This window comes from Mesocricetus auratus, unplaced genomic scaffold (genome assembly GCF_017639785.1).
Source record: "Mesocricetus auratus isolate SY011 unplaced genomic scaffold, BCM_Maur_2.0 Super-Scaffold_100007, whole genome shotgun sequence".
In the NCBI taxonomy this organism is placed as follows: Eukaryota; Metazoa; Chordata; class Mammalia; order Rodentia; family Cricetidae; genus Mesocricetus; species Mesocricetus auratus.
The window spans coordinates 49,866,892-49,893,709 of record NW_024429191.1 but is presented as its reverse complement, the minus strand read 5'-3'; the positions used below and the strand labels follow the sequence as shown (position 1 = coordinate 49,893,709).

The 26,818-nt window shown below is 45.7% G+C and overlaps 1 protein-coding gene, 1 long non-coding RNA gene and 1 pseudogene across 4 annotated transcripts; 1 reads left to right on the top strand and 2 right to left on the bottom strand.

Moving 5' to 3' along the window:
• Window positions 1-142: 142 nt before the first annotated feature.
• LOC121141393 lies at window positions 143-25,419 on the bottom strand. Of its 3 annotated transcripts, none has more exons than XR_005878284.1 (3): window positions 25,324-25,419; window positions 24,365-24,596; window positions 143-1,197 (listed from the first exon to the last, which is right to left on the bottom strand). It is a non-coding gene; the product is annotated as an uncharacterized LOC121141393 (long non-coding RNA). The 3 variants fall into 3 exon arrangements; XR_005878285.1 differs by having other exon boundaries at window positions 143-328; XR_005878286.1 differs by lacking the exon at window positions 143-1,197 and adding an exon at window positions 6,580-6,694.
• LOC121141392 lies at window positions 3,333-5,302 on the bottom strand (annotated as a pseudogene).
• Window positions 24,958-26,818, top strand: LOC106020909. Its single transcript, XM_013111440.3, has 2 exons — window positions 24,958-26,255; window positions 26,341-26,818. The coding sequence occupies exon 1, from the start codon at window positions 25,347-25,349 to the stop codon at window positions 25,710-25,712; it is 366 nt and encodes a 121-aa protein (XP_012966894.1). The 5' UTR covers window positions 24,958-25,346; the 3' UTR covers window positions 25,713-26,255; window positions 26,341-26,818.

The window sequence follows — 26,818 nt, the reverse complement described above, 5'->3', positions numbered from 1 at the left end:
GAGTCTGCCTTTGACCTCTCAGACTGTGGAAACCAGGCCATCCCGTTCTCATCCCCCCTCCCCCGCACACTGATGAGCTTGTCCAATGCTGGCCTCTGCCACAGGTCTGCTTTCAGGACACATGTCGGGTACTTGCCAAATCTTAGCTGCCTCCTTCCTTCCTAGAAACAGGAACAAGATTCAGCTTCAAGGGCTCCATCTTCTCTCCAGGGAGAACAGCTCATAGGGCAGGAATGTTGACACTGCCCAGCCTCTCACCAGCATAGGATTCTTTCCTCTCCTGCCTTGTCCTTGCTTCACAGCAGGCTGAGAGGGAGTGATGATGTTCCTGGTTATGGACATGGAGGCCCAGGGAAAAAAAGTGGTAATTCTAAACCAACAGAAACTCTGGGACTTGAAACCTGTAAGGATGGAACCCAGGACCTGGGCTCAATAGGGCAAGTTCATGTGTGAGAACACGGCTTCCACCTCCAGCAATGAAATGGGGGGAGGGGAAGTGGTACCAGCAATGAAATGGGGGGGCAGGGGAGGGGAAGTGGTACCAAGATTGTTTCCTTCTAGCAGAATTCTCACAAAATCCTAGAACACAGACCTTCATTACTCTCTTTAACAACAGTCCAGAGTCCCTTCTGGGACAAAGCCATGACCCCCAACCACTGTGATGCTGATGGCTGCAGGAATGCCCTCTGCCAGTAAGAACCACTTCATCCACTGTCATGTCCCCTTCCTAGGATGGTTCATATCCAGCATCTGACCCATGTAGGAGTTTGTTTTAAAAAGTTAACTCTAGACAGTTCCAAAGGCCATCATCTCATCTCAGATACACCTGTGATTTGGCCAAGACCTCACTGGCACCACCTCATGGCCACATCTGCCTCTGCTACTCCCTCCCTTCTCTGTCCTGGTGTTGGTCAAATAACATCCCCTAATTAGCTCCCTCACTGGCTTTATCTCAGAGCCTAATTCTAAGGAACCCAACTGTGGCAGAGTGAAAGACGTTCCTCAGTGTATCCCAGGACAATATGGCTTCCCTTGTGCTTTCAGGCTGGACCAGGGCTCTCTGAGTGATCAGGTGATGGTGCAGCTGAGGGCTCTGACAGCAGAGAATCCACGGCTGCTCATCCAGAGCGCACGGTAAGGAGGGGCCCAAACTGAGATCCTGTGGCTGGTCCAGAGCTGAGAGATGAGAAGATAGTCCTGGGGTAGCAGGAGAGACAAATCAAAACAGGAAGAAATCAGGAAATCATATCAACCAGCATGAGATAGGTTGTTTTTATTTCATTTGCATTGGTTTTGTTCATTTGTTTTTTAGTGAAAATAGAATCATATAACCTGCCTCTTAAATCCCTCCATGGGAAATAGAGGTCAGCTCTAAAACAAGCAAGTGAGTGGAAAGTCCTTTGGGCACAGCACCAGTTCCACAGCAAACCCAGAACACTGGAAAATGAAGGCATCACCACAGATGCTAGACAAAGACATAGGGAGACATTTGGGACTGGAGAGACTGCTCACTGGTTAGAGCACTTGTTGCTCTTACAGAGGACTCAGGTTCAGTTCCCAGCACCCAAATGGTGGTTCACAACCATCTGCAACTCCAGTTCAGAGCATCTAAGGCCCTCTTCTGGCCTCTGTGGGCACCAGGTATGCATGAACTACATATGCACATATTTTCTCAAGGATCTGAAATGTGTTTCTTGCAGGTGATTATTTTAATCACAATGCAAACAGCTTATGTTTGGCTTGCCATGTCTCTTAAATTTCACTTAAATCTCTATAGCGTGCTCTAATGATCCTGCTCGGCTAACAATCGCTGAGTGCCACATACCGACTAGAAGTTGAGAACATGAGGATACATACAGCAGCCTTGACCTCTGAGAATTATAGTTACTATATCCACAGTCATAGTGTCTTCCATAACCTGTTAATCTCTCCAACACTGTCACTGTCACAGTCACTGTCTCAGCTAGAGAAACTGTCACTTTAACTTCCTCCCACGGAAACTGACTCTTGTCTACCCATCAGTCATCAAATGGGAAGCCTTTAAGAAAATCACTAATGATCTCAGTAACGCATTGTTTAAAGGCCAAATATTTATCACTAATACTAACATGTGCTCATTTTAAAGCTGTTAGTCAGTGTGTTTGTGTGAGCTTACACAGGAATTTTCAGGTTTGGCAGAAAGTGCCTTTACCTGCCAGGCCATCTCACTAGGCTCAGACCCTTATAAAGAAATACACTCTTTAAAAGTAAGAACATGGAAGGGGAATGAGGCAAGATCTCCTGAGCAGATTGGGAGCATGGTGGGGAGGGAAGAGGGACCCAGAAAAAGACAAGGGGAGAAGAGGAGGGGAGAGGAGGACATGGGGGAGCAGGAAGGTTGAGTCAGGGGAAGAACAGAAGAGAGCAGGATGAGAGATACCATAATAGACAGAGTCATTCTAGGTTTGAGGGGAAATCTGGCACTAGTGAGATTTCTAGCGATCTACAAGGATGACACGAACTGGCAAACTAAGCAATAGTGGAGAGACTACCTTAAATGCCCTTCCCTAATAATGAGATTGACGACTACCTTGTATGCCATCCTAGAACCTTCATCCAGTGACTGATGGAAGCAGAGTCAGACACCCACATCTAAACACTGAACTGAACTCCTGGAACCCAGTGACAGAGAGGGAGGAGTAATGAGCAAAGGGGTCAAGACTCGGCTGGTGAAACTCACAGAAACAGCTTAGCTGAACAAAGGGGAAATCTTGAACCCCAGACTCATGGCTGAGAGGCCAGCATGGGACTGATCCAGACCCCCTGAATGTGGGTGTCAATGAGGAGGCCTAGGCAATCTATGGGAACTTGGGTAGTAAATCAGTATTTATCCCTGGCATACAAATGGCCTTTGGGTGCCCCTCCTATAATGAGGGATGTTCTCTCAGTCTGGACTCTTGGGGAAGGGTCTAGGCCCTGCCCTGAATGAAATGACAGACTCTGAAGATCCCCCATGGAGGGCCTCACCCTCCCTGGGGAACGGAGTGGGGATTGGGTAGGGCACTGGGGGGGATGGTGGGGAGACTGGAGGGAGAGGGGAGGAAGAGGGAGCTAGGATTGACATGTGAAGCAAGCTTGTTTCTAATTTAAAGGAAAAAATTTCAAAAAGTAAGAAAACTAAGAGTTGAAGATATAGCCAATCATATAGCATATGAAGGGTCTTGAGCTTGAACCCCAGAACTTAATACACACACACACACACACACACACACACACACACACACACACACACCTATTTCAATACCTTCATCATCATCACTGCTCCAGGTATGTGTCACCTGTAGGTGTGCTCTAGATCACTCAGTACTCACAGGTCTATGAGATGGTGTTGCAGTTGTCTCTATTTACAGATAAGGAAACTAGGAGTCAGAAGGCTAAATACCTTTTCAGGATCCTCATGCAAAGAGCAAAGGAGCCAGGACTCAGAGATTTGGCAGAAGACAGTGTGGCTATGGCCCTGCACCTGATTTGCATCCAGCATGTGAGCAGATCTTGTCCAACTCATGTCTGTTTCTGCATCTTCTAGAGTTCAACTCCCCATGGCTGGCTCCTATCACTGGCCCAGCACTGGTCTTCGCTTTGTGGTGGCAAGGGCAGTGACTGTAGAGATCGAATTCTGTGCCTGGAGCCAATTCCCAGGCAAGACTCCCCTGGAGCAGAGTTACATGGTGGCTGGGCCTCTGTTCGACATCAAGGCTGAGCAGGGAGCTGTGGCTGCTGTGTACCTCCCTCATTTTGTGGCTCTCCAAGGTAACCAAGGGGAGGATAGGGAGGAGGGGGTAATGGGAGGTATTTCCGGTCATACAGGAGAATGTAGGATGATAGGTGATGACAAAAGAGCTCACAGCTTCCTTAGAGAGAATAGAGAGGGTCATGGAGGAGCTCTGGAGACTTTATAGGGCCATTTAGAAACAGAAGGGGTTAATTGTCATCATAGAACCTACATCCAGTATGATAGAAGCAGATGCAGTGACCCATAGCCAAGCACTAGGCTGAAGAGAGGGAGGAGGGATCACAGGCCCAAGGGGAATCAAGATCACACTAGGGCATCACAAAGAGATACACAGGAGCCATGAGATGATTCTGAGACAAGTTCAAGAATTTACAAATGTCCGAGGTCACTCGCACTCTAAAAGTTGGCCTTCTGAACTCTGCACAGTCCACCAGTGTGATAATCTCCGTTACTCTCCTGCCTTGGATGTGAGCAGGAAACAACAGGTGGTCTCCTGGTATACAGTAAGTAACACAGAGGTAACAACGTGATCCATCCTGAAAGCAACAGAGAAGCTACGGAAAAGATTGTCCACTGATTTTAGTTCTGGGAAATGAAGCGGTCCCTCAACTCCCTCACAGAACGGTTCCCTCAGAGTCATTTTTATTCTTCAAGTGTGTCCTTCACATCATGCCAATGACACTCAAAACTGGACCCAATTGGATGGCCGTAGTGCCTGGTTCGGAACAGAGCTGGATGCAATGCTGAAGTCTCCCCACAAGTCACTGCTTGTAGAAACTGGAGCTGGTGCTGCAGTCGTGACAGGAGCAGGGGAATCCAAATCTAAAAGGATATCTGCATCATTACCTCCATGGTTAGATTTTGGAATAGGCGGTGGGGTGACATGGTTGCTGATGGCAACTGAGGATGGTGGGGGGATAGTGGCTTTGCCTCCAGGTGGAGGAGGGAGTAAACTCAGCCCCCCCACCGTTCCTGCGGCCCGCGGCTTAGAAGCACCTCCTTTCTTGGTTGTAATGTTCCCAATACTCAACTTGATGGTCTGTCCTTCCTTGAAGCCTAAATCCAACTTGGGACGATTGTCCATTTCCTGAGATTCTTTGGAAATCTCAGTTTCCTGCTTCACCCACTTAAAGTGATCTTGCAAGGAAACGTTAAAGTCGAAGGCGCCCCCGCCCCGATCTGAGAAGCCAATGCCAATAAACGCACTACGCCCAGTACCATCCTGGATCCTGATCACAAAATAGCGGCTGGAGTCTGTCACAGTCTCCACAGCAACACCAGGGTACTGTTCTACTGGTGCCTGAGCAAAGAGCTCCCCTGAAACTTTATCTTCCAGTTTGAAGTGATCCGGAGGCGGCCAGTCCAATCAGGCTGGTCTAACTTCCAATCAGATGCCCTGTAGCCGTGGTTCGAGGCCCGCGGCGGATCTGGTAGACGCTGACATCAGGCTTCACACACAGCACAGACTCGTATTCCAGCTTGGTCTCCATCTTGACTCTAGCCCAGTGATAGATCTTGATCTGTCCTCACACTGTATTAGGGTATCCGAGGCTGGTATTTGACTAATACAGTGAAGGCCTAGAGCCAGATAAAAGTAACAGAGAAAATACTCTGCCTTTAGCCCTATTAACACTCTTAACTCTAGAGGGAGGAGTGGTTGGCAAGCCCACCCTTTCCCATTATAAAATTACCATCATCCATCAGCTGAGCCTGGAAATAGGGTTTTCTCCCCAAGGAATTTTAGGGAGCCCCTGAGTGCAAAGGAATCTATCTAGAGCCTGCTAGACTGCAGGTCAGATTTGGACAGGAATGAATTCATCAAGCTGGTGACAATGTCTTTGGAGATCTCCTGAGAAGGCAAAGATCAAGGTGCTAGTATATTTGGTATCTAGAAAAGACCATCTTCTTTGTAAAATGGCACCTTCTATCTTTTCTCTCAAATGGCAGAAGTGAGCCCTTGACTCTTTCCTGAGCCCATTCACGAGGGTTCTACATCCATGCCCTCTTCGTCTCCCTAAAGCTCCACTGAAATCCATTCCCCTGGATTAGGATTTTGAAAGGACAGACTCATTCATACCTCCCCCAAGACAGTCTCTCTGAACCTAAACCCTGGGCTTCTACTATCCCAAGCCAATCCTGGTTCAGTCGGGCACTTAATCTACACCTTTTGACTCCATTCTTGGGCAGGAATTCAGGAGGATACACTAAAGTTCCAAGTGGCCCACTTTATGAATGACGTGATGGTCTTGGAGGCACCAGCCAAAGTGGAGCCACACTGCGCAGTTATGAAAAACCCCAGCTTCTCTCCCATAGGAATGGTGCTAAAAATAATCTCTGCCACCCAGCGACTCCTACCCATCACCTCCATCACGTTGCTGTACCATCAACCTCATGCTGAGGAACTCAAATTCCACCTTTACCTGATCCCCAATGACGGCACTATTCGGAAGGTGAGAACCACAAAGGCCCATCCAGGGTGGGCTGGAGATAAATATGAAATGCAGTCAGAGAGCATCCTAGGGGCATCCCCTCCTGGGAGAAAGGGTGAGTGATCTGCCCTCTGCTCAGCCTTGGTCTGGTCCCCTCAACCCCAGGTCTCCCCTGTGTCTGCTGTTCTTTCACTGACCTCTGCACAGCCTCTTTCATGGCATTAGAAGGATGGGAGGACTCCACACCCAACACACAGCCTTTCCCTCTCCATTCTTCTCTGGCCGTGACCCTATAACCACTGTGAGCATGGAACAAACTTGAGTGGGACTGTCCGTACACTACATGGGAAACAGTGTTGCAGAGGTTTTATTATCACCCCCCACTCCACCCTCACCCCAACTTCTGTGCATACACACAAAAGAACCAATTTCCATCTCACCTTATTCAACAAGTTAATGTAGGGCAGAAATCACTGTCTGTATCTTCCTTAAGCTGTAGATGATGAAGAAATGAAGTTCCAGTTTGTGCAAATACACAAGCCTCCCCCCACCTGGGCTCTCTTTATGTGGGCTCTCGATACACTGTGTCTGGTTCAGAGACTATGGAAATTACACCCAAGGTAAATAGCCTGATACTTGCCCTTCACCAAGATCAGATGTCAGGCTTGGGAAAACCTGTTGGGTGGGTCTCCCAGAAAATGAAACTTGAGGTTTGGAGGAAAGCAATTGGGATCCATGGTGAGCAGGAAACCACAATTGGGTGAGCTGATTTGGGGCATAATAGTGTTTGGGCTATACTGTGCTAAAGTCATGAAGTCAAATGAGCCTGACTTATTACTCATCATGAAACATCTCAGTCAAATGGTTCTAGAAAGAAATCACTGTAGGACATCTGTCTTTTGGTAATTGCAGGAAGGACTAAGGAAGCCTATTTACTCTATGTTGGGTATTGTCACAGAGCAAGGACAATTCTATGACCGGTGATCTCAACAAACCAAAGGATACCATGGTTAATCTAAAGCAAGGATATTGGAAATGTTGAACATACAAGATTCATTTAGTGTATGTTGTAGAGTGTTTGGGATTCTATGGCTTCATGGTAACCTGTCTAGAGAAAATGCACTGCACGTGACCAATGGAAAAGCTGTAACATGGATGGCCTGCAAGCCTCAGAACACTTTGTGCAGACACTAAGATTTAGCTGTGAGTCTCGGAATCTTCCAGGACACCAGGATCTGCTTTTGGCTTTTCCCTCTTTCTCAGTATATTCTCTGCCAACACTATTTGGCGGAAGGCTACTGAACATTAATCTGTATTACCCAAATGTCTGTAACTTGCCCAGATTTTCTGCTTATGAACAGAAAGCATATGTGAATGGTTGAACCAGAGTTAGATGAGTGTGAACTTAGTCTGAAACATTTATCAGGACACTGGCTAGCAACAGCATTTAAGACCCCAGATAGCCAGGTGATGATGCATGCCTTTAATCCCAGAACTTGGGAATCAGGGGCAGGAGGATCTCTATTAGTTTAAGGCCAGCCTGGTCTACAAAGCTAGTTCCAGGACAGCAAGGGCTACACAGAGAAACTCTGTCTAAAAAAAGGAAAAAAACTGTAAAACAAAACAATCACAGACAAAAGTTAGGGAGAGGGCAGCAAAGTGTGATTTCACACAAGCTTGAAGGTCTGAGTTAAGGACCCAGCATCCAGGTAAAAAGCCACCTATAATTCCAGTGCTGGGGAGATAGAGGCAGGAGGATCCCTTGGGAAAGCTGCCCAGCCCAGAAAAAAATAAGATGGAGCCTTATAAGCAAGATGGCTCAATAGATAAAGGCACTTGCTACCACACCTGATGACCTAAGTTTGGTTCCTGGAGCCCACATGGTAACTGGAGAGAATTGAATCCATCAAGTTATCATCTGACCTCCATATGCACACCAAGGCATATGTATGTACACACACACACACACACACACACACACACACACACACACACGTGCACACGCTGTTAGGGGACAGGTACTGAAAAGGAGGTGATGCCTGTCTTTTAAGTTGGAAATCATGAACCAAAGAATGAATAGGCAAGCTGCACAGTTTGGATCTTTCCTGCATATCAGTTGCTAACAAGTGATAAGAGAGAGATAATCCATTCATCCAACAAATGCTAACCTAGTGCCAGGGATATGCTTTAGGGGAAATAGGTCAGTGGACAGATGGATTCATTTACTTGGGAAAGTAGTATCCTGACAGATGAGACCTGCATAAATAATAGTAACCAGTAGCACTAAGAGAAAGCAAGTAAATATAGCATTGTGAGAACGTGACTTAGGATCATTTCTGAGCCTTTTGGCCAAGATAAATTGTAGGATCTGTAGTTATCAGAGAATGACTTGGATACTTCTACTGGCAAGTCAGAAGAACATCTCTGAGAAGATGCCGCGTAAGTAGAGGCCTCAGTGATAAGAAGCATTGAGGCATGGAGGATTCTGAAGTGCTTCAATCACAGGAACATGTGCAGAGGCATGGAGGTGAGAGCAAGCTTGAAATATCCAGGTGCCAAAGAAGTCAGTGTGATAGAATTTGGTGCATGTAGCAGAAAATGGGATCACACTAGAGACAGCATCTCCCAGGGCTCATTAGTCCAGTTCACCTTGTTACAGAGTTTGGATTTTGTTCAAGTGCAATGCCAAGAGCCCACCATGGTGTCTTAAACTTGATCGTACAGACTTCATTTCCTCTGACAAAGATGTCTCTAACACTAGCTGATAAAACTGACAAGGGCAGAAGCAGGAACGAGTCAAAAGGTTGCAGATGAGAGGCCGTGGTAGTTTAACTAAGGAAGCAGCCACAGAGATGAAGAATAGTTTACAGATTCAGGAAACGGACAAAACAGGAAGCTGTCAAGACCAAAAGGACTATGAGTCTTTGTGGCAGGTATCCATACTGATTTTGTTGAAAAAGGCAACAGGCTTTGATAGACAGGTTGTTATGGGGAGAAAAAGGAAGAGGTTATAGACGGTGTCTAGATGGGGACCTGAGCACTCAGTACATGCCTGTGCAATTTTCTGAGTTTGTGGAGACTTGGGAAGGGCATGCTTGAAAATTAGTTGGGAATCAAGTCTTCTGTCTTGGAAAGGGGATAGATGTAAGTTTCCTGTTTAGGACTTGTTAGGAGTGAAATTCTGTACTGAAGGAATGAGGGCTTGGATTCAAGATAGGAAAGAAAGAAAAAGAAAGTCTCAGTTAAAGATGAAGGGACAACCAGGCGGTGTTGGTGCACGCCTTTAATCCTACCACTCAGGAGGCAGAGACATTCAGATCTCTGAGTTCAAGGCCAGCCTGGTCTATGGAGTGAGTTCCAGGACAGCCAGGGCTACACAGAGAAAAAGAAACAGAAAAGATGGAAGGATAAAGCTTTGGCTTAGAATATGTGAGCACTACTTTGAGAATGAACCTGGAGTTGGTCCATGGATTCTCTTCAGTGCTCTCACCCTTCTCAGTTAGGATATGTTGTCAAAGTTGTTGATCAACTTCAGTGGAAAGGATAATGTCCCTCTGCAATGGAGTAGGACAAAGAAGGTGTTAGAGTGGGGGAAAGCCTCATCTTCAGGACAGACAATGACTTCCCACACAGACGCTCTTGCCCTCTCCAGGAACTTGAGCTGTGCTACCGGAGCTCCACAGAAGCCCAACTCTTCTCAGAAATTTATGTTGGCCACTTACAATCAGGGATCCGGTTGGAAATAAAAGACAAGAATGCTGATGCTGTAGTTTGGGAAACCTTGTTGAAACCAGGTAAACCCAGGACAAACCCAAGGCACACAGAAGTAGGAGAAAGGTCCATAATGGACCAACTAATAACAAATGCCTCCAGAGAAATGATGTGACTCTTTAAGTTATACAGTCCCTGATTTGATCAGAACTTCAGCTCTCCCAGAAGACCTGAGTTTGTTTTCCAGCATCCATGTTTCGCAACTGCTTGTAACTCCAGCTCCAGGGGATCCAGCACCTTTTTCTGGGCTCTACAGTCACCTATACTAATGCGCCTAGATACACACACAAGCATAATTTAAATATGAAAAAATAATTCTTTAAAAATATTAAAAATGCGCCAGGCGTTGGTGCCACATGCCTTTAATCCCAGCACTTGGGAGGCAGAGGCAGGCGGATCTCTGTGAGTTCGAGGCCAGCCTGGGCTACAGAACAAGTTCCAGGACAACCTCCAAAATAATACAGAGAAACCCTGTCTTGAAAAACAAACAAACAAAAATATTAAAAAAGGGAAAGGAATATATTTCTACTTAAAGTATCAAATAATTTAAGCCATCTAGCAAAGGAGTTGGTTAGTTCTCTTCCAGGAATTTAATTCAGGCCAAGACAGGCTAAAATGGATTGAGATGTTGTTGGAAGAATTTGCTATTACTCATTGAGAAGCTTTCCTTCTTTTTATTAGTCTAAAATCATCATAACCTCTGTGCTTCAGCTTCCTAAAGACATAAGGAAAGGATTCACCTAGATTGAGTCTATGGGTCCATCCTACTGTCACTCCAGATTCTGGCAGAATTAGTCTGTAGCTTGTTCTCAGAATGCAAGCATCTAGATGAGAGACTCAGAATTCTTCTCGTGAAGTTATAACTAGCACTGCTATAGATGCTTCTTCATCTCTCCTCTCCTCTAGGAGACCTCAGACCTGCATCTGCCGCCCTGGTTGCTCCAGCCCCTCCAGGTCAGTAGCACCTACAGGCCAAGTGAGGCAGTGAGGGTTTCAGGGTATACTATCTGGTTATGGAAGGAAGGGAAAGGAGAAAAGAGGGGGCCCTCTCATTTCAGGCCTCGACAGGATGGGGTTGGAGACCTACACATCCGGAGTCCCCATGCCCCTTACTGTGGGCTATGGGGCCTTAACACACCCCACTCACAACCTCAATCGTGAACCTTTCCTGTTCCCACAGGGTGTCAGACTGAATACTGACATGAGGTGAGGCCAGGGGTTTTTCTGGTAATCAAAAGGCTTTCCAGAGTGAGAAGGAAGCTAGTGACACAAATGAGATAAGATATGGAAGTGGAGAATGAGCTGTGAGAGGCTCTCTACCGTCAGCCTTTCTTTGATCATTAATCATGAAGTCTTGCCTTCATCCACAGTTGCCAGACCCTTTCTGCACTTTGTGGACCAGCACCGGGAGCAGCTGGTAGCCCGAGTGACGTCAGTGGACAAACTGCATGGTCAGGAGCTGAGTGAAGAGCAGTATGAGATGGTTCGAGTTGAGGCCACCAATCCAGACAAGATGCAAAAGCTGTTCAGCTATTCAGCTACAGTCGGTCCTGGGACCAGGCCAGAAAAAATCATCTCTACCAAGCCCTGAAGGAGATCCATCCTCACCTGATCCTAGAACTCTGGGAGGTGTGGGGCAGAGCCCTTGGGGGATGAGTATCCTGAAAGCTCAGCAGCTGAAACCTGAGCCTTGAATCATGTCCCTACCTTATCTTTCTTTTGGCCTCAATCCAACTATTTGTGATCCCCCTTGACTTGGTCTTGGTTCTGTAAAGCTTGCAAGAGTCTTTGCCAGCTGCAGGTGGCATTCTCAGAGGTGGCGTTATTCCTTCTGGACAGCTTGCCTGTGAAAGCCATGGGAGCCATCTGGATGACTGTGAGGCATCCTTGGCAGTGGACACATTTTATCAGTCCACTCAGAATGTATTCAATTCAAAACTTATAAATAATTTGTGCCTGGAATTGTCCATGTACATTCAGGCCACACTTAACTTTGAACTAATTAAAAATACTGCCTTTAAAAAAAAAGAAAGGACTAGAGTAAACACTGTAATTGTACTGCTTAGTGCATGAGTGAAGGAGATTAGGAAAAGTAGCATTGTTTACAGATGTTGGGTGGATGGGGACCCCATTGGAAACTTTCCAGTGCCCAGCAGGCTCAAGCCTAGAGGACAAAGGAGCCCCAGGAAGCAGGCTGCTAACAGTGGCTAAAACAGAAGCAGCATCCCTAAACAAAGAGTCCCCTGTGTTGATACCTTGCTTGTATAAATAAAGCCTGTCTGAAGGTCAGAGGATAGAACTTGCCACTAGCAGCAGCTAACCATAAAGGTCTAAAGGTCTGTACAAACAGACAGGAAGTGAGCTAGCTGGGCAGCAACAGGATATAAGCAGTGAGAAACAGGAACTTGCTCTCTTGTCTACTGAGACACTAAGGAGGTAAGGTGTGGTGGTGGTTTGCTCTTTCTCTCTGATCTCTCAGCATTTCCTCTACATCTGACTCTAGGTTTTTATTACTAAGACCAATTAAGAACTCCGTTTATATCCCCCCCTACACACACACACACACACACACACACACACACACACACACACACACACACACAAACTAGTAGAGCAGGCTGCTGAGCTGTAATAGTCACAGCTAGAACTAGAACAGTATCCACTGCTACTGAGAATTCAACACTGCTCCATTTTAATCTCATTTAAACCCTGGATGAAGTAAGCAGCCTGGACGCAGCAACCATCTGCAAACATAGCAGAAACCTCTACAGTGAGCCTGGTGTTGTGAGTCCCAGGCCAGCCTGATCTACAGATGGAGTTCCAGGACAGTCTCCAAATCCATAGAGAAACCCTGTCTCGGGAGAAAAAAAAAGAAAAGAAAGAAAGAAACCTCTACAGTGTTTCCTATGTCTACAGAAACAGACTGGTGGAGCTCAGGGGTCTTTCCCCTGTCAGATTTGATAGCTCTTCTCTGATTGGTTCTATTTCTTCATCTTATTTGCATACCGCATTTAGTCAGCTAGGACCTAGCTAATAGCCTGGCAAACAAAATCCATACATTTCAGGGCTATAAAGCCAAAACTGCTGCAGGAACCCATGGAAAAAGAGGAAAAGGAAGACTTCCGAGGCAAGTGTTCCTGCTCTCCTCAGAAGAAAAAGCCCTTTAAAGTTCAAAGAGCCAGACTCCCAGACACCTCACTCATCGAGGAGAGCAGAATCGCAAGAGGCTGCCTGCACCTAAGGTTTCTGTCCTGGGCAAGGAGCATGCTCAAAGCCAACTTCCAGGACTCAGTTTGTTTCTGCCTCAGCCTCTAGGATGCAGCACTGGCTGGGCGGCAAAGGGGAACCCATCACTGAGGCTGTTTCCAGCCTCCAAGAAATGCTGCTTCAGAGACCTGTGACTCTGCCCTTCCAGACCCTTTGGAGACAGGAGAGTGGGAGACAGGTGCCCCTGCTCCTCCTGTAGGTACCTACAGACTTTCTCCAACAAGGACTGCTCTTGGCTGGCATCCCAGAGCTCCCCATGAGTTAATGAGCTGTAACACTCCCATTAACTGGAACACGTTCTCGGAACTATAACAGCATCCCACTGCTATGGAGAGTTCAGACTTGTTTCATTTTAATACCATGTGGCAATCTGTTTTAAATTGTTTTGTTCCACTTAAACCTTTCGAATCCCAATTTGGCAAATAAAATACCTGCCATCTGTACTCGATTCTGTCTATCCACTCCATTCTTGGAGGACAGAGGGACAAGAATGTGGTAGGAGACAGAAGACAGTCTCCTGTTGTGGAATATTATTATTATTATTATTTTGGTTTTATGAGACAGGGTTTCTCTGTATTGTTTTGGAGGTTGTCGGTCCAGCCCAGCCTCGAACTCACAGAGATCCGCCTACCTCTGCCTCCTGAGTGCTGGGATTAAAGGTGTGCGCCACCACCGCCCAGCTGTGGAATATTATTTTAAGATGTGTTACATTTGTTTGTGCTGTGGAATATTTGTTTAATGATGCAAAGATGTGTTGCATTCTTTTATATTGCACTTGCTTAGCTCTGTGAGGCTGTATTACTTTGCCTGTCTAAAACGCCTAGTTGGTCTAGTAAAAAGCTTAATGGCCAATAGTGAGACAGGAGAAAGAATAGGTGGGACTGTCAGGCAGAAGGAATAAATAGAAGGAGAAAAAGAGAAGAAAGAGGAGCAATAAAAAGGGAGACAGGAAGACATCAGGGGCCTGCCACCCAGCTATGCAGCAAGCCATGAAGTAAGAAGGAAAGAAAGGAATAGAGAAAGGTAAAGGCCCAGAGGCAAGAGATAGACAGGATAATTTAAGAAAATCTGGTTAGCAACAAGCCAAGCCAAGGCCAGGCATTCATAAGAAAGAATAAGTCTCCTTGTATTTATTTGGGACCTGTGTGTCAGGCCCCCCAAAGAATAAGCAGAAAAACCAAACAAACAAAACACCAACTACAGTCTCCACCTATCAACTTCACAAGCATGAAAAAGAAAATTAGGAGGCAAGGGTCCACACCATGCATCAGTCCCAGATACTTCATAAGTATGAGGAGTAAGCCAAATAAACCCTTTCCTCCCCCAGTTGCTTTGGCCATAGTTTTTAATCACAGCCATAGTAGCCCTAAGACAGAAATTGGTACCAGGATAGTGGAGTATTGCTGTGAGAAACCTAACCATGTGTTTTGGGAGAATTGCAAAAGGACTTTCGACTAGAAAAGCCATTGATTGTTAAGAACTCAGTGGGCTCTTTTGTAGGAGCTTGAAAGATACAAATATTGATGAGCACAGGATCTCCTTTAGAAGTCTGAACTAGAGCCTACAGTTCTAGAAGCTCTGCCAATCTGCTTTGCTGAACCTGGGAAAGGAGGGGAACCCCAAAGTGTTGGGTCCTCCCACTTGGGTATAGAGGAAACCCCATCACTGTGGTAAGTTTCTAGTAAGAGCAGCCAAGAGTTGGGCCTTCAGACCTTGCCCACTCCTGCCACCTTCAGGACAAAGTCACAACTGCACCCTTAACTCTGAAGACTGGGCATTGGTGGTGCACACCTTTAATCCCAGCACTCGGGAGGCAGAAGCAGGCAGATCTCCGTGTGTTCGAGGCCAGCCTGGTCTACAGAGTGGGTTCCAGGACAGCCTCCAAAACAATACAGAGAAACCGTGTCTCGAAAAAACAAAAAAAAAATTACTGGGCTAGATTGATGGCTCAGCACTTAAGAGCACTGGCTGCTCTTCCAGAGGACCCCTATGACAGCTCACAACAGTCTACAACTCCAGTTCCAGGGACTCGGACACTCTCACACAGACACACATGCAGACAAAACACCAATGCACATGAAATAAAAGTAAAATTTAAAAACAAAAATAAACTATTGAGGGTGAAAGGATGGGAGTGTGGACCTGGAAGGAATGGTGTGATTGGGGTGAAATTACCAAATAACTAATAAAAATATTATGTTGGAGAGAAAAAAAAGCATAAAATTTTTTGAAAGATGTATTAAATTTAAAATGCTAGAAAGGAAATAAGTGCCCACTACATGATTCCAGTTACACAAAGTTAGTTCTGTGTCATAGAATTCTTTGGAGAGGGGTAGCTTAGTATGTTAGAGAGTGAATTGCTGTGAGCATCCAGCCTCCTTTGTCACTAACACAACTGGCCTTTCATACAGGCTCCCTCCATGGTGGTGTAGCTGGCTTAGCAGAAGCCATCTTCACTAGCTAACCTCCAGAACGGTGTGCCAGACTTTTAAAAACGAAGCACCAGCCTCACATATTGTATTGTATTATATTAACAAAAGTCATAGTGTCACATGCTTGTAATCCAAGCCACCCAGGAAACTGAGGCAAGAGACTCACTTGAGTGCTGGAGTTCAGGGCCAGTCTGGAAAAACATAGTAAGACCACATCACTGGGATGTGCCTTCATTACAGGACCAAGGGTTGGCTTGTTTGTTTTGTGAGCAGATTACTGTTTTATGGAAGATAATCATATTCAGAAGAGATTAATGCTCATTAATGGCTGCCTGCTAGAGAAAACATGGGGATAAAAAGGAGTGATTCCAAAGGAACATAAAGATACATGAGCAAATATAGCGACAGTCACTATTGTAATTGTAGTGATTTCATTTTATATGTCAAAGCATTTAATCAACATGCATATACATAGTACGCCACTATTACATACAAATATAATGAAGTTATAAGACATCTCAAGACAGGAAAGTTGTCACCTCTGAGACAACTCATCCCATTTTCTTTCGTTTGTTTGGTTGTTTTGTTGTTGTTGTTTTTTAGTTTGGTTTGTTTTTTCAGGTGGATCTCTGTGAATTCGAGGCCAGCCTGATCTACAGACAGAGTTCCAGGACAGTCACCAAAGCCACAGAGAAACCCTGTCTCAAAAACAAAATCAGAAAGAAAGAAAGAAAGAAAGAAAGAAAGAAAGAAAGAAAGAAAGAAAGAAAAAGAAAAAGGAAAAAAGATCCACTGCTGTTCCTAGAAGGAGGGCCTGTCTGGGGGGGGGGTCTATGGTTTCATTTCATGCTGGTTCATCTATTTCTGGTTCTCTGTCAGTTTTTGTTTTTGTTGTTTGAGATCACATCTAGTGTAGCCCAGGCTGGTCTTGAACACTTTGGGTAGCTGAAGATGACCCTGAACTCCACCCTTCTGCCTCCACATCCTAAGTGCTAGATTATAGGCATGCACTGCACTGAGCAGTCACTGAGGGAGTAAGAATGGGGTTAAAGTGATCTCCCCAGGGTGAAAGGACTAACTCAGTAGAGGTAATGGGAATGAGAAATACAGAAGGTTAAGCATGATGGCTTTTCTGGAATGAACAACAATCCAGAGATGGAGGACACACTTGTGATTCAGATCCTGAGGCAGGAAGACCTGAGCCACACCTTCTCCTGGAAGCCTATATAAGAACAATGAAAGAAGGAAGGTTCATTCACTCTTTGCCTGCTTGTCCTTCCCTTACTAGTACATCTATGCCTTCACTGGCATTGGAGTCTACTTCTTCAGAATTCCAGCATATACAGAAGACCAGCTGAGACACCCAGCTTTGTGGAACTGAGTAGCTACTAGATCCTTGGACTTTTCGCTCACAGCTAGCCATTGTTAGACTGCAGACTGTACGTCATTCCAATAAATCCTATATATATATATATATGTATATATACATATATATATGGAACACACATATAATATATGGAGAGAGGAGAGAGAGAGAGAGAGAGAGAGAGAGAGAGAGAGAGAGAGATTTGTTCCATAAGCTCTGTGACTCTAGAGAACCCTGACTAATTAAGGATCATTCCCACAGTTGGGAAAAGTCAATAGGGAAGGAAGTTTATGGATCCTGTGACTATCTGTGCTGAGCTCTACAGTGGTAGGGATCCATTGATAGGTTAGTCCCAGCAGTCAGGAGCCTGGAAGAGGAAAATGGGAGAAAGGGACTGGATATACAAGAGCATAACACTGCAGGAGAGAAATTGATGGGAAGAGGCTGGCAGAAGCATAGATGCTATGATGTTATTCAGAAGTCCAGCTCTGTCCCTAGTTGCTTAGCAACCGCTGTTGAGCAAGTGGTTGCTAAACAATTTAGGGCCATCTAGACAATGGGATAGAGACCTTAGAGTGTGTGGGCACTGATCCGAATGTCACGGTGTATTGTAAATCAGTCATAGACCTGTTACTTATATTTTCTCACCTCCTAATTGTTTTTGTCACACACAAAAATAGCATGACAATGACGCACGAGATCTGGAAAACTGAAGATGAGGCTACCACATGATCTTATCATCAAACAAGACAAAAATTATCATCTTCACTCTTTCCATCCCTTGCTTCCTCTATGGAAATACATTATACATTTGCTTTTCATTTTAGTACATGCGATCTTAAATTGTTTAATTCTAATTTAGATAATCACAAAAACCTGTTTGATTTCAGGATAATCCTCTCTGGAAATAGCATCAATCCACACCCAGCCCCTGTGCATGCTAGGCTAGCACTCTGCCATGGAACTGCATGCCCCCAACCTAAAATACAGCAGCATCATTTTATTAACTAGTCTCCTCTTGTTCTGAAAACAAATTTACTTTTGATTTCGTACCCTGATAAAAAAAAAGAGCATGGAAATGCATATCCTTCTGCAAAGAGCCTGCCTTAGGATCAATGCTTCGGGACTCTGGGTAAAAAGGGCCAAGGGAAAAATGACCTGCCCCTGACTAGACCCAAGACCTGGGCCAAGGGAAAACAACCTAATTCCTGACTTGACCTAGGACCAGGGCTTGAAATCCCACCAATCCCTGAGCACAGAATTTCACCAATCCCTGAGGTCCCAGAGCTGGAAATGACACCAATCCCCGAGCTTGCCCCAAAATGAGACCACAAAAATCCACCAAGACCAAGCCACCCTGGAAATCCTATATAAGATCTGCCCCCTCTTTAGTTTGCTGCTGTTTCTCACCCAAGGGAGTCAGGCTCCTGGTTTCTTCATTCCCAATAAATCTCTTTTGAGTGAGTTTTGTTGTGTGATGTGACATTTTGGCAGGAACGGAAACCCAGTTGTAACAACTTTTGGAGGAGCAGAGCTGCAGAATTGTAACACTTCTGCTAGAGAAACTTTCCTCTGGAGAAGCAAACCTGTAACACTTCTCCATAGCAGAGCCGGGCAGAGCTCTAACAACTTGACTGGGGCAATCCTTCCCTGCTGGAGCAGAGTTGATACACTTACATTGGGAAAACCTTTTCCTGGAGCAGGGCTGTAAACTGCTACATTTATGGTGACTTTGAAGTATTCCTTGACTTCTGACTGCCAACTTACCTTTTCATCTGAGCTGCAATGCTTACAGGGACAAGGCACATTTCTTCACTCACCTATTTGGGGGCAATGGCATGTTTTGTTTTGAGACAAGGTTTCTCTATGTAACAGCATTGGCTGTCCTGGAACTCACTTTGTAGACCAGGCTGGCCTGCAACTCACAGAGATCTGCCTGCCCCTGCCTCCTGAGTGCTAGGATTAAAGGTGTGCACCACCACCACCCAGCTTCACACACCCATTTTGAAAGTGTGTTTGTGTTTTAAAAAAAACAGAAAAGTACTTCAAGCTAGATAAGGTGGTTCACACCTCTAATCTCAACATGCAGAAGGCTGAGGCAAGAGTATCACCCATGCATTTGAGGGTATTTTGGGCTACACAGTGAGTTCCAGGGCAGTTTATCTACAAAGTGAAATCCTGTCCTCCCCAAAAAAATAATCTGGAGAGATAGCTCAGTGGTTAAGAGTTTCACTCTTCCAAAGAAATGAGATTGGTTCCCACCACCCACTTTGGGTACCTCAAAGACTATAACTCCATCTCCAGGAGATCTGGCACTCTCATCTGGACTCCCTGAGCACCCACACACATGTAGCACACCACACTGACACCCACAGATACATTAAAATAAAAATAAGTATAAAAATAAAGATACCCTCTCTGACACCCACAGACACCTGCACACACGTGCGCACTTACACATACATGCCCATACATAAGTAAACTAAAGTCCTTTTAAAGTTTATTTTAAGAAGAGGAAACTGGAGAGATGGTTCACCAGTTAAGAGTACTCTCTGCTCTTCCAGAACACCTAGGCCCAATTCCCAACACCCACATGGTGGCTCAATCATCCGTTAACTCCAGCTGTGGATGTGACACCCTCACTGGCCTCTTCAGGCTTTATGAACACACATAGTACACAGACAAAACACCCACACACATAAAATTCAAAACTGACTTTTAAAAAGGGAACTGTATAAGGTTGTACTAGAAAGTTTCCTGAAGCCTGTTTATAGCAAGTATTTTTATTTCCCTCCTTAGCAACAAACAATAAATCTCTTTCCTATTTCTATAAATTTGCCTTTTCTAGACATTTCATATCTCTTCTATCACCTACCTATGTTTTCTTTCACCCGGCTTTTCTTTTTCACTTAGCATGCTTTTTTAGACCAGGCCCAATTAACTAGGTACCAGTAGCTCACTCTTTTGCATTGCTGAGTAGTATTTTAGTTGTACAGATGAACCTCATCCATTCATCATTTGATGGACATTTGAATTATTTGCAATTCTGGCTATTACCAGTAATGTTGCTATAGATGTCTCCATATAGAGCAGTCATTTTTCTTTTTTTTTCTTTTTTTTTTTGTGGTTTTTCGAGACAGGGTTTCTCTGCGGCTTTGTAGGCTGTCCTGGAACTAGCTATTGTAGACCAGGCTGGTCTCAAACTCACAGAGATCCGCCTGCCTCTGCCTCCTGAGTGCTGGGATTAAAGGCATGCGCCACCAACGCCCGGCCAAGCAGTCATTTTTCTTAAGTAGAATCTAGGAGTGGGCTTAGTAGGTCCTATCCTTTTTTATTTCTATTTTTCTCTCATTAAAAATATGTGAGTGGTGGTGCATGCCTTTAATCCCAGCACTGAGTCAGAAGCACTAAGGAGTCAGAATCAGGTGAATCTCTGTGAGTTCCAGGCCAGCCTGGTTTACAGAGTGAGTTCCAGGACAGTCAAAACTGTTTCATAGAGAAACCCTATCTCAAAAAAACAAAACAAAACAAAAAGAGATTCTTTTTCATACAATATATTCTAATATGGCTTCCTCTCTCCCAGCTCTTCCAAGATCCTCCCCATCTCCCCTCCCTTCTGAATCCACACTTCTATCTCTAGTTAGAAAACAACAGGCATCTAAAGAATAATAATAAAAATAAAACAAAAACAAACAAACCAGAATAGGAGACACATTCATACACACAGGAATCATTAAAACACAAAATTGGAAGCCATAGTATATACTCAAAGGACCTGTAAGGAAAAAGAAGAAGAAGAAGAAGAAGAAGAAGAAGAAGAAGAAGAAGAAGAAGAAGAAGAAGAAGAAGAAGAAGAAGAAGAAGAAGAAGAAGAAGAAGAAGAGAAGAAGAAGAAGAAGAAGAAGAGAAATCCCTGACAAAATATGAGACAAAGAACCTCCAAAGATGAGTTCATTTTCTATTGGCCATCTACAGCTGGGCATGGGGTCTGCCCTTAAGAGTGGTTTGTTTCCCCAATGAGACTCTGTAGGAGAAAACTGTCATTTGTGAGTGGTTATCAATTGTAGATAGCTTCTGGGTTAGGGATAGGGGTTTGTGTCTACTTCTCCCAGTGCTGGAACAGGCCCAGACAGGCCTGCGCATGCTGCCACAGTCTCTCCGAGTTCACACATGTGTCAGTCTCCCTGTATTTAGAGGACCTTTTTTCCTTGGCATCCTCCATCCTCTCTGACTCTTGCCATCTTTCCATCTACTCTTCTGCACGGTTCCCTGAGCCTTGAGGGGAGAGATTGATGGAGATAACCCTTTTAAGACAAGAGTGTTGTTGCAGGATATTTGATCACATTGTGAACCCTGAGTTTGCATTTGCATTGATTAAATAAAAATAGCCTTAGGTCAGGAGGCTGAGTTAGCAATTAGTAGGCATAGAGCATCAGAGGGTATCCAAGAGAGAATGAGAGACACAGGAAGTAGTGGGGATGGATTTGGAGTGGCGCAGGTTTTTCTGGTTTGGAGAAGTGCTTTGAAGGCACCAGCAAGGAGAAAGGTTACTGTTTTGCTTCTCAGACTCTGAGAGCTCTCAGGTTTTCACCTCAGCACTGGAATTTCGAGTCTTATTTATAAATAGAACGATAGAGACTTAGTTAAAGCTGCCTTTAGAGGTAGCGACAGAGCTGAAGCCTACGGGAACAGAATTCCCACTGGGCTCAAACAGTAGTACATTAGGTCACCGCCACTATACTGAAGGGAAAGCAACAGTGTTCCACCGTCTCTCACTCTCTGCACATTGTCTGGCTCTGGGTCTCTTTATTTGTTCCCATCTGCTTCTTTAATGGTGGTTGAGTAAGACACCAATAGGATTCTGTAGCATGAATAATAAAAACCCAGAGACAGATATTAGGGGTCAAGCTGAAGATCAGAAAAGCAAAGCAGCCAGCCACTAGGGAGTTCTTACCTCCACCAAGGCTCAGACCAAAAAGGAGCAATCCTGTCCTCAGCCTTACTATTGACTCTCCCACCTTATTCCTCTCTAGTGCTGGGATTAAGGCATGCACCACCACTGCCCAGCTTCCATGGCTAACTAGTGTGGTTGCTGGGATTAAAGGTGCGTGCCGCCACTGCCTGGCCTCTATGGCTGACGACTGTGGCTAGCTTTGCACTCTGATCTTCAGGCAAGCTTTATTTCTTAGATCATAAACAAAATATCACCACATGATTCCTTGGCCAGAGTGGCCAGCCCGTTTCCCAGGGAGTGCCTCCTGGATTAGGCAGCTGCGACAAAGGCATGCATCGTGGAGGAAGGCTGTAAAAGACAAGAGTGATCCACGAGAAAGGGAGACAGAGAAAAGGGGAAGTCACCAGCAGATGATCTGCAACACTCTGGGCATAAAACTTAGCTCCTGCTTTTTTAACTTTTAAAAACAAATTTATACATATGGGTTTTCCCTGCATATATGTTTGAGTACTGTATACATGCCTGGTACCTATGAAGGTCCCAGTTGCTGAGAACTGAATGTGGTTCTCTAGAAAAGCAATTAGTATTCTTAACTGCTGAGCCATCTCTCTAGCCCCCTGAGTGTGGAGGAAGCTTTTATGTGTTCAGCTCTTAACCTGTTTCTCTTCCTAGCCCAGTCTCACTGGAACAGTTTTCTCTCCATCCACCAAGTCCCTGCAGCTATTTTTGAAATAACCATTCTGAGGCTTAATGTAAATTACAATTGTTGGCCAATGGCTTAGGCTTCTTACTGGCTAATTCTGTCTTAAATCTGTATATTACCACGTGGTTGTGTCTTACCAGTGACGCCCTGTCATCTTGCTTCCCTAACGGCTACATGGTATCTCCTCAACTCTGCTTTCCTTCTCTGTCTTTGTCTGGAATTCCCGCCGAGGTATACTCTGCCTGGCCATTGGCTGAAACAGCTTTATTCATCAATCAATAAAAGCAACACATATTCACAGCCTACAGAAGGACATCCCATATCACCTGAGTTACATCTTAAGTATATGCATAACTTTTTATGAAACTATCATAAAAAGTCCCTTCACCCTTCTCAAATTCTAGTAGCATGGCTGAGGATCTCGTGTTCTCTTTGTCCTAGCCAAGGAAATGCTCTTATCTGGAGCTGCTACACTCTGAGAATGCAGCCTCTTGCACCCTATCACCATTCATTCACCCTATCACTTATTCAGTAAACGTCAGAATGCTACCACACCTAGTGATATCTGCTACTGCTACAAGAAATGCAGAATGCTCTGAGCATGAGAGACAACACTCTAGTCACGTTATTTCAACACCATGATCCTGGTTTCTGGTGGATGCACTACAATGAGTTGTTCGGTAGGAGTTGGATCTACTGCTACTGACAGGCTTGCCAGTGGATTCCTCCAACACAACAAAGGCCCAAATGAATCATGTGACTGTTCTCCCCAAATCCCACAAGGAACTGACAACCAGCCTTGGAATCTCAGGCACAACAGAAGTACCAAGAGACAGTGGTACCCACCAAGTACCGAAGGTGCCAAAGAGTCTGACTGGGAAGAGAGGTGAGAAATGGGCTTGGATCATGAAAATCTCTGGAAGGGCTTTTTTCAACGCTTAAAAAAAATAGTAAGGTTTTCTGTCCCCCAATAAAAGATTTCTCTGCCGTAGCAGTAAGCCAAATCAAGCCAAACTGAAAAAGCACAAAAGCAAATTTATTTTGAGCAAAGCAACTCCCAGATGAGTCCTTCAGACCCCAGAGGTTAAGGTGGGAGAAAGGATAGGAGAAAAATCACATGGCCAAACTAAAGCAGGACACTTACGTACCCTTAGTCGAGGGGTGATGATGTATCTACCACAAGCTGGGTTTGTGCCCAAGTATGGTACATTTTAGGAGGAGATTTGGGGGGAGGAGGTACTGTAGCCACCAAGAATGTGCCAAGAATACAGGACTGGGCTTTTTGGAGCCTTCCCTTTGTTGGAGATTCTCTGAGAAAGCTGGTGTTAGAGAGGCAGGAATGGGACTTTCACAGGGGCAAGCTGGAGATCCTAACCGAACAGTGTGAGCAGGTATGTTTAGTGTGTCTGTGTGTGTGAGTGTGTACATTATGACATATGTGTAGAATTCAGGACAATTTGTAGGAGCCTGTTCTCTCCTATCATGTGGATCTTGGGGATCAAATCCAGGTTATCCAGCTTGGTAGCAAGTGCCTTTAGCCACCTTACTGACTCCCTGAGAGGATTTGTTTCCAGTCACAGGTGAAATACCCCAAAGGTTGGAAGTTAATGAAGAATGAAAATAGGTATAGACAGCAGTGAGAAAAGAGGGTGGGAGACACAAATCTTTACCTCTGTTACTTCTGGACCCTCGGGCTGTAGAAGTTTTATTGTGATATTGTTTTTGTCTTTTGGGTCAGAGCCTCCACATACATGCTGGCTAGATTGGAACTCAAGGCCTCTTCTGCTCCAGTCTCTTGTGTGCGTACACAGCTAAATTCGCCATATTTTCTACAAAGTTGTGTCGGTTTTTCGTCTCCCTCCCCCGACTTCTCTGAGCCACATGGGGGATCAGGAGTTCAGCCTGGGAGGAAGAAGGGAGCGGTGAAGGGAAAGTGGTGGAGAGGGAAAGAGCATACATTGAGAGATCAGACTGAGTGGCCACCACTTAGGCTGTGAGCTGGCCTTTTTCACTGATTTTTCAAGTATCTGGATCTCATGCAGCAACGCCATGTCCTTTGGTTATAAAACTGCGCATTTGTACATCATCATCTCATTAAACGTGTCTACCTATCAGTTTTTAAGACCTTATATTATTCCTGTCTTTGAAAAGGAGAAGTAAAACCCTCGGGAAGCTCCTTGCGCAGCTTGGAGCTTTAACCCCTGCATTTCATCTTCCAGAATGCCAAGTCCCCCTTACAAGCAGGGAGATCCCAACAAGCTCCTCTTGCCTCCTGCCTCCCACCGCCACCCCCGCATGCCAGTCTTGTTGCTATGGAGACAGACCTGGCTGCACCAAGACTTGGGAGATACTAGAAGCTGGCTGGCCAACCTCTGCAACAGGCTGTGGGTGGAAAGGAGGAGCCAGAGAAAGGGGCCTCTGGGCAGAGAGGCTCCGGACCGCAGAGGCCCCCTGCTCTGCTGACTCCGCCCACACTACCCCCACCCACACCGGGTGTAGAAATACTGCGGCAGTCCTGGCCACCACCCACTGCACTGCGACCCTGTGTAGAAATACTGCTGCAGTCCGGACCACCACCTACTGCACTGCAACCCTGTAGGGACTTCGCCTCCCAGTCTCAGCAGCTGACCCGTCTATCCGTCTTCTGCGCCGATGGCTAAAGGTTCCTTTCCGCGCAAGCCCTGGGCTCCAGAGCAGATGTATTTCGACTCTGACCCAGAGTCCGAGGGCCTCTTCGATAAGCCGCCCCCGGAAGAGGGCCACACTGTCCGTGCAGCCAAGTCGGCGTCCTCGACTGGCAAGAAATCTGGTCGGCGTGTGGGCGGGAGGGCTCCGGGGACCCGCACTGGACAGTCCCGGAAGGCGGTCGTGCGCCCGGAGCCTGAGGAAGAGGAGCCTCTGGTGGACGAGGGCTGCTACCTCGACCATTTTCCGCACCTCTCCATCTTCATCTACGCGGCCATCGCCTTCTCCATCACTTCCTGCATTTTCACCTATATCCATTTGCAGCTTGCCTAAGCGGCCAGGGTCCCACATGGGGGGTAGGGGAGGTGGGAGCGATTGGGGTAGGGGAACTCGCATCCTGTTGTTTTGGAAATGCGCTACACCCTTTCATCTAGCTTTTGATGCTTTTCTTTGTCGTTGCTTGTGTAGCGTTTCATCAAAAGGTCCAGAGTCGCTGCCGGCAATGAATTAGCAGCGCTGCTTGCACCCACACATTAAGTGCAATTAGTCTGTAACGTTTACGATCCTGGATTGGATTGAACCCCGTTTGTAATTAAGATGATGTCTCTGTACCCTACCACTTTGTGATGTGAGGGCCCAGTGTTTTTGCATTTGTAGAGCGCAGAATGAGTCCAAGCTTCTGCTGCTTAAAAAGGATGAACCAGACCGGAGCCTGCGGCCTCCCAGAGATGGTACCCAGAGAATCAGTGCCCTAGCTATAGTGCTGGAGCCCCATGACGCTACTGCGTCACAACAGAAGGAGCTGTTTCAGTCAGAACTCAGCACACCAAGCTGGGCGGACCTGGGAGAGCAGACGGGTATGGCTGTAAGCTGGAGGTGAGTGGGGTTTGTCAAGGTATGATTCTGCACCCTAAGGAGTTGGGAGCAGATGCGGGCTGGACATTTTTTTTCTCCACTTTAGGTTTTGTGGCTACCAGGAGGACCCAAGGCCTGTAGTAAGCGGAGTTGAACATAGAAAGCCAACGCTCATGACAGATTTTTGGACTGTGTGGAACGGGAGACCACAGACCTTCAGGGACGGAGGACTAGAATTCGTGGATTCTGTGAGATAAGACTGAGGGTCTTCCTTTGCTGGGGTCCATGGGAGGACTATACTAGAAAATTCTCAGATGACTTCATTTCAGCCTGGAGGCCCCCGAAGCTAAGGGATCAAGATGAAGGGGCTGGGATTGGGCACTGTCAATATTAAGAGTTCCTGCTGGATCTGTCATCTCAGACTCAAAAATAAATACCAGAACTCATCTTTGCAGGTTAATTGCCTCCCCACTTTGTTTACTTGTGAATGTCAGTTGTTCAAATGCAGTCCTCCAGCACTGCTATACTCTACGCAAATGTCTGTAATTGTGTTATGTCTGATGGAATAAACTGCATTCTCAGTC

What these genes read in the sequence shown, in the direction of transcription:
- LOC106020909 (XM_013111440.3), top strand. Translation starts at nt 25,347, where the DNA reads ATGGCTAAAGGTTCCTTTCCGCGCAAGCCCTGGGCTCCAGAGCAGATG.